The following is a 7,713-nucleotide window of genomic DNA, read 5'->3' as shown; positions in this document are numbered from 1 at the left end:
AACTGGCACTAAATTATTAACTAATTTGTTGTGAGAATAAATATATAACTAAATATTTTCCTTATCGTTTATTTAAATATGAACAGTACTATAGTAAATCATGAATTCACACGACTGGCTCTTTTGAGTATTGTTGATCGCTAATTTGGCTCCTGAACCACTCAGGTCTGAGTGTCACTGATCTAGTCTGACCTCCTGCCTAGCACAGGTCAGAGAATGCACTGTTTTGATTCCTGCAGTAGAAGGAATTATTCTTCCCTCCTATGCCAGTGGCACCAGTGAACCCAATGAGTGGTGGTTGAACTAGAGTGTCTCTCTCAGAAAGCCTCTGGGAAACTGTTCCACTGAATACTTACCCTCCCTGGTAAAAATCGCCTTTTATTTCCAGTATGAATTTTTCTAATGTCACGGTCAAAGCTTCTTGTATCAATGCATGAAGCAATCTAACATGAGTCACTGAAACCATGGCACTGGAGACAAGTGAGGTGGGGTGAAATTCTGTCTGTTTCAGGTATCTGTGCCATCCTTATCACTACAGTCTCTGGGCTGGGCGGAGCCGCTTCATATACCCAGGAAACATAGGCCATTTTTAATACTATTTGTACTTTGCCCATGTGTGGCTCAGTACAGCAGGACCGGATTATGCCACCCTTACTCACGCTGGGCTTGATTCTCCATTGCTCTGCCCCTGTGTAGTCATTAAAAATGGGGCATATTGGAAAACGGGCGAGAGGGGGAAATCCCACAGAAATGGTGCTTTTTAAAAAAAAAACCTGAGACTTTCACAAGCAAACTTTCAATTTGTGAAATTTCCTGTTTCTCCAACAAAATCAGCACGGTTTGGTTTTTCCCTCCTCTTGTAAACTTTGCCACTGAAATAGGGTGAGGGCTGGGGGAAGGGGGCTGTTTTGAAGATCCGATCCATAATGATTTCCTCTCCTTGGAGTTTGAATCCACAGCCTTCAGCACTAAAGTCATTTGTTCTCTACTATTGGAACTAATAGAGTAATGCCATCAGCTGGTAGCAGGCCCACTGATGGGGGGGGCAATTGCCCAGGGACCCGGGCTGCAGGGTACAGGCGACACGGGGAGGTGGGGGGTGGGAACGGTCGGCTGCCCGCTCTCCCCAAATGCCAACTCGGGGCCCCAGCTGTGGAGAGGAAGAGGTGGGGCCAGAGCCTCTCCCCTTCCGGCCATGCTGCCTGGTGCAGCGCAGCGGCTGCCCTGGGGCTCAGCTCCCTAGGGACAGTGGCCAAGTGAACCAGAGCCCTCCCTGGCATGCTCAGAGGCGGCTCCTGTCCCCAGGAGAGGGGGTGGTTCCCAGGAGGGGGTAGCCTGCTGCTGCCACCGCCAGGCGCTCTCCCAGGCAACTGCTGTGCTGCAGCGGGCAGCCTCCGGGAGTGGCTCTGGAGCCTGGCTGCCAGAAGAGCAGCCAAACAGCCGGGGGGAGCTGGGCCAGCGCAGCAGGAGGACAGAGTCCTCCACCCAGGTAATGTGGGATGGGAAGGAGGGGATGGGAAGATCGCGGGGGGCCCTGGGCTGGGGGTGGGGTCACATGTGAAGGGTCACATGGGAGGGGTCACGTGTTGTCCCCAACCCTTAGCTGGTACCCCCCTTTAGTGGGAGGGACACAGTCACCTCTGGCAGGGCTCCTAGGCGCGTGCGGGGTGGTACCAGCGTCAGCAAAGGCCAAGAGGCAGGCATGTGGAAGCCCTGGCAATGCCAGAAAAGCATGCCCAGCAGCGCAGCCAGCAGTGCAGCCAGCAGCTCACCAGGCAGCAGCCAGCACAAGCACAGCACTGCCCAAATGTCAGGCAGACAACGTCCCCCTTGACTGTTCTGCCCTGGAGCCCGGAATTGCTGTCAGCGGGTCTGGCTGATAGCAGTAGTAGGCTCTTATCCTGTTTTGTGAACCCACTACTAACAGTGGGGACACAGCCTACTTAGTGTGTTATACAAACAGTGGAGTGCCATTAGTCTGTGTCTGGCGGTATAGACCAGCAAGAGCTTTCCCCAAAGAGCTTACAATCTAATATTGTGCCTTCCAGGATCAGTCTTGTCTTGGGCGGGGGGGTTCGTTCTAGGGGAATATCCAGTTGTTCCTCCCAACAACCAGCAGCAGCCATCGGTATTTTAACTTTACCACGCAGAAGAACCTGCCCACAAGAAAAGGAAAGAAACAGAAAAATCCATGTAATTTTATAACCTCCCTTAGTTTGTTAGATTGTCCCTGTGTGGGTATGAGTTACTGGTGCCTGAGGAAAACTACATGACACCTCATCTAACAAATTAAATGTTTCCATGCAATTAAAATGAAGCACTCAGCCTTAGTGTAATAAACTTAAGGCTATTAGTATTCCTAGTGCTGTTGCCTTCATTGTGTTTTACAGTGCCATAAATATGGGCCCAGCATGATGGCTCAGCAGGCACCGGGTATGGAGAAAAATATCTTGTAATATTTTGTTATTAAAACATTAAAAAGTCCTTTCCTTGAACACACACATTTTAAAATGTGCTCGAATTGGAGCCTCTGCTTTTCGTCTCGCAGTTGTGTGCTGAGATATTATATCATAGCCTCTTGCGGGCCAGGGCTGTGAGAGATGAAGCACCTAAAGGCCTCGTCCAAAGCCAAATAAAGTTATTGAGAGTCTTTCTGGCTAGAGCTGGCCGAATAATGGATTTTTGGTTTGCTGGCAATTCCAAAGGAAAAGAGAAATCACCTCAGGTTGAACTAAACCCCCTCCTCCCGCCCCCCCCCTTTTTTTTGGTAAATTTTTGGTGGGTTGACCAAAATGCTTGACCAGAAATGAAACATTTCATTTAGACTTTGAGGACTTGTCTATACTATGGGCTAAATTGGCACCACTGCGATTGATGCAGCGGGCATTGATTTAGCGGGTCTGGTGAAGATGCAATAAGTCGATGGGAGAGTGTCTCCCATTGACACAGAGTGGTGTAGAGAGTGCGTTAAATTGATGTAAGTTACGTTGACTTCAGTTACGTAACTTACATAGCTTAAATAGCATAATTTACACTGCTAGTGTAGACTAGGCCTGAGAGTTTAACATTTAATTTTAAAAAAAAATTGAAGGAAATTTTAAAACAAACAGTAGTTTTGAACTGAACAATTGAAAACTTTATTTTTGAAAATATCAAAATGAGAGTTTTGAGTTTTTCAGAAGTTTCCCCCCCCCATCATGAACAATTCAACAAAAACAACAAGAATTTGTTAAATGTTTGTGTTGCTGATTCTTCATTTTTTGCCAGAAAAAGGTTTTGTTTGCAAAATTTCCCGCTATTCTCACCCAAAACCTATTGAAATCCTTGTGAGTCTTTACAGAGACTGCAATGAGCTTAGGATAAGGATCCAAGTGCTGATGCGGAGCCTGCCACACTAGGATATGCTCTAGGAATTATTTGGGGGGGTTCCCTGGCCTGTGTTATACAGGAGATCAGACTAGATGATCACAGTGGTCCCTTCTGCCCTTGGAATCTATGAATTGTTGTGTGGCACTCGTCAGAGTAGTCAAAGTAACTGAGTCTGATCCAATACGTTTGGAGGCTGAAGGGTTCTCAGATGCTTTTATAGCATGGACCACATTTTAACACAGAGCTCTGCTCGTGGGCCTACCTCCCCTTCCACCGGTGATCATGCAATATTCTCGCTGACCTGGATAAAATAGATTAGAAAAGTGTCTATGGCTTTTGAGCTGTAGCTAATGCAAAGCCCTCTGAACTCAATGGGAGCCTTGCCAAAGGGAGTCAACGGGCTTTTGAGTTGGACTCTAAGTGACTAATCATGTCACTTTCTCAATTGCTCTACACGTGACTCCCAGTACTTCCTTTGGGAGACTGTTCACAGCCTGGGAGATATCGCTGTCAGGATTCTTTTTCTTGATGCTCAGCCTAAATTTTCACGGTCTAATTTTCATCCCTTAATGCCTGGTTATACTCCCTTGAGTCACCCTGAATCATTCCCTGGCCTACTTTGTGTTTACACCCTTCCTAGATACGTAGCCTGTTATATTCCACACCCCGGCCTCCTTGGCTAAGCTATGCATATTTGAATTCATTTTGAGAGCAGGGTTTCAACTGTTCTCATAAAATCCCACAAACCTTTTATCTGCTAATGGTTTCTGCTAAAAATAGCAAACAGCGGTATCTGGCAAGACTTACTCTTTATAAACCCAAGCCTATGGCTTACAGGTGGGTTTTAAAAAAATCCACTAGATCTCTAGTGATTTCTCTCAGTATTTGTTCTATTATTCATAGGGTTAGAATTGTCAGGATTACGCTCCTTTTTCATAGGCCATATTTTGTTTCCATTTCCCACAGATATTGCATTTGTTTTTGTCCAGCCTTCCAGTACCATTCCAATTCACCATGATATTTCAGAAATACTGTTGGTTAATGGTTTAAAAAATGTTGTTAGGTAATTCCCTTAACATCTCACGCCATGTAGCCTAGATGACTGATTTACACTGTGTATGGTCACACTTTCCAAGTACTCCCTCACCTGCTTTTCCGTCCAGATCTTTAAAGGTCCTTAGGCAAATAATACCCATTGATTTCATTGGGATTTAGGCACCAAAATAGTTTGGAGGATCTGAGCCTTTATCAAGACTCATCTTCACTCCTTAGACATCCAGTCCATTATTCTTTATTGTTACAGACAGATTTAAAATAAAGAGCTTGGTATCGCTGCTATTTGAGTTCTCATCCATTCCATGCTCCTTCTTAAGCCATCCTCACCACTCCTACTGAGGGCTCTGTGACATTACACTCCATATTATGCTCAGTAAGGACAAATGCAAAGTACTCCACTTAGGAAGGAACAATCGGTTGCACACATACAAAATGGGAAATGACTGCCTAGGAAGGAGCACTGCAGAAAGGGATCTGGGGGTCATAGTGGATCACAAGCTAAATAGGAGACAATGGTGTAATGTTGCAAAAAAAGCAGACATCATTCTGGGATGTATTAGCAGGAGTATTGTATGCAACACACAAGAAGTAATTCTTCCACTCTACTCCGTGCGGATTAGGCCTCAAGTGGAGTATTGCGCCACATTTCAGGAAAGATGTGGACAAATTGGAGACAGTCCAGAGAAGAGCAGCAAAAATGATGAAAGGTCTAGAAAACATGACCTATGAAGTATCAGAGGGGTAGCCATGTTAGTCTGGTTCTGTAGAAGCAGCAAAGAATCCTGTGGCACCTTATAGTCTAACAGACGTTTTGCAGCATGAGCTTTCGTGGGTGAATACCCAATTCTTGCATCCGAAGAAGTGGGTATTCACCTACTTGCATCCGAAGAAGTGGGTATTCACCCACGAAAGCTCATGACCTATGAAGAAAGAATGAAAAAATTGGGTTTGTTTAGTCTGGAGAAGAGAAGACTGAGAGGGGACATGCTAACAGTTTTCAAGTACATAAAAGGTTGTTACAAAGAGGAGGGAGAAAAATTGTTCTTCTTAACCTCTGAGGATAGGACAAGAAGCAATGGGTTTAAATTCCAGCAAGGGAGGTTTAGGCTGGACATTAGGAAAAACTTCCTAACTGTCAGAGTGGTTAAGCACTGGAATAAATTGCCTAGGGAGGTTGTGGAATCTCCATCACTGGGGATTTTTAAGAGCAGGTAGGACAAACACCTGTCAGGGATAGTCTAGATAATACTATGATTCTATATTATTTATGAAAATATGCTTATGATATGGATATGACATAACTGAGATGTACTTTATGAAAGATGGGTCTTGGAAAGTATCATTGGAAAGATTATGATCTACTGAACGTGAGTATCCAATTTGTATGCCTGTATTATTTCTGTATCTGATGTTAGGAATATGAACTATGTAACAATTACAACTGGGTGTTATTGGAAAGACACCCACCAGATGACAAGCCATAAAATTTCATGGGCCATTAGGAGACTGAGAAGATACTAATCTCTCTCCTTCCTGGGAGGCCTCCTGGGACATAACTGTGACACTACTAGGTTAGGTGGTTTTGTCACCTGTTACTAAACATTATCTTGGACTTGTAACTTTCCACTAAAAAGGGGAAGGGGGGGGGGGTCAAGTTTTGGAAACGAAGGATTTCCGCCTTATGTTAATCTTATTTAAGGGTGGGGAGGAAGGCAACTGGGACTCTCCTTGATTGCCTACCCAAAAAGAAGGACTGCTGAAAGAACCCAAAGGGACAAAGGAAAGGGGTGAGAGAAAGGGAAGAGGTGAAGGGGAAGGCAGGGGTGAGTCCAGACTGAGACAGGGGTTCAGTCTGTAAGAAGAAATAACTGGAATTCTGAGCTACAGAAAGTCTGCATCTAGACTGCATCCAGCCTAATTCAACATCTAGGGTGAGAAACTACAATTTGTAACCTGTTTCTTTAGTGAATCAAGCTTAGTCGGCGTGTTTGGCTTTATTTGCTTAGTAATCTGCTTTGTTCTGTTTGCTAGCTCTTTAACGACGTAAAAATCTACTTTTTCTAGTTAATAAATTTGTTTTGTTTATTATTAAACCCAATTTCGGTAATTTCTAACTGAGAGGGGCAAGAAGTTGTGCATATCTTCCTCCACATTGAGGCGAATTTGTGAGCTTGTGTTGTATAGATTTCTCTACAATGAAAGACAATATCCCTTTGGGTCTGCATTCCAAGGGAGGTGGACACCTGAGTGCTGGGGCAAGTCCCTTAAGCTGAGTCTCAGTGTCTGTGTGATTCTGCAGTGGGGTGTGGACCTGCCTTTGTGTGTGTGCTGGAGGAGGCTTAGGAGCCTGGCTCAGCAAGACAGGGTTAAAGGGTGCCCAGGGTGGCTGGTCTCAGTGGTATCCCAGTACATCAGGTGGCATCTTAAAGGGGGCAACGTGTCACAGGCTTGTCTCCACTTACTGGGGGACTGACTGTGACGAACTGGGAATGTTCTTAATGTTTTCTCTGAATACTGTGTTGGTGCCTCAGTGTCCCCTCTGCAGTTCTTAAGTGTCTAGGTGGTGGGATAAGGGTGTGTGATTGCTGCAGAGGAAGGGGCCAGTGTACCTAAATGCCTGACACTCTGTCTCCTAGCAACTGATGGCCTGGGCCCCTCCTCTGCAAAGGTGCCAGCTGAAGGTGTTGGAGACAAAGAGATCAGGTGACCTCCTGGCCCAGGAAAGGAACTGAGCAGAGAGGAGGGGCTGAAGGGGTTGTTAGTCTGGAGCTGGCTGGGGACGAGGAGTGAAGTGCAGACGTGGGGGTCTGACTCACTGCCCCCCAGAATGGACCCGGCCGAGGGGTCCAGTTCTCTGTACCTACAAGCTCTGTTTTAGACCCTGTTCCTGTCATCGAATAAACCTCTGTGTTACTGGCTGGCTGAGAGTTACGTCTGACTGCGAAGTGGGGGTGCAGGACCCTGTGGCTTCCCCAGGAGCCCGCTGGGGCGGGATCGCTGTGGGAAGCGCTCGGAGGGGCAGAGGATGCTGAATGCTCCAAGGAGGGACCCAGGAGGTGAAGACGTTTGAGCTTCTTGCCCTGAACAAGTCTGCTCCAAGGGAGAGGAGGCTCCCCAAAGTCCTAACTGGCTTTGTGGGGAGCAGTTCCAGAGCATCGCCCAGTGACTCCGTGACACTGACGCACGGCGATCGATCCACCAGAGTTCAATTTAGTGGGTCTAGTGAAGATCTGCTAAATCAACTGCTGATCGCTCTCTCATCGACTCCATAAGGTCAGCATAAGCATA

The 7,713-nt window shown here is 46.2% G+C and overlaps 1 protein-coding gene across 2 annotated transcripts in view; it reads left to right on the top strand.

Moving 5' to 3' along the window:
* Positions 1 to 1,258: 1,258 nt before the first annotated feature.
* Positions 1,259 to 7,713, top strand: part of GFRA4 (GDNF family receptor alpha 4) — a 211,174-nt gene continuing 204,719 nt past the window's right edge. For both annotated transcript variants that reach the window (XM_045019534.1, XM_045019532.1), the window contains exon 1: positions 1,259 to 1,489. In XM_045019534.1, the coding sequence (XP_044875469.1) occupies positions 1,279 to 1,489 (211 nt within the window). In that variant the 5' untranslated portion in view covers positions 1,259 to 1,278. The remainder of the gene's footprint in view (positions 1,490 to 7,713) is intronic.

The sequence above is a fragment of the Mauremys mutica genome, chromosome 5 (genome assembly GCF_020497125.1).
Source record: "Mauremys mutica isolate MM-2020 ecotype Southern chromosome 5, ASM2049712v1, whole genome shotgun sequence".
NCBI lineage: Eukaryota > Metazoa > Chordata > Testudines > Geoemydidae > Mauremys > Mauremys mutica.
This window is presented reverse-complemented; position numbering and strand designations above follow the sequence as displayed.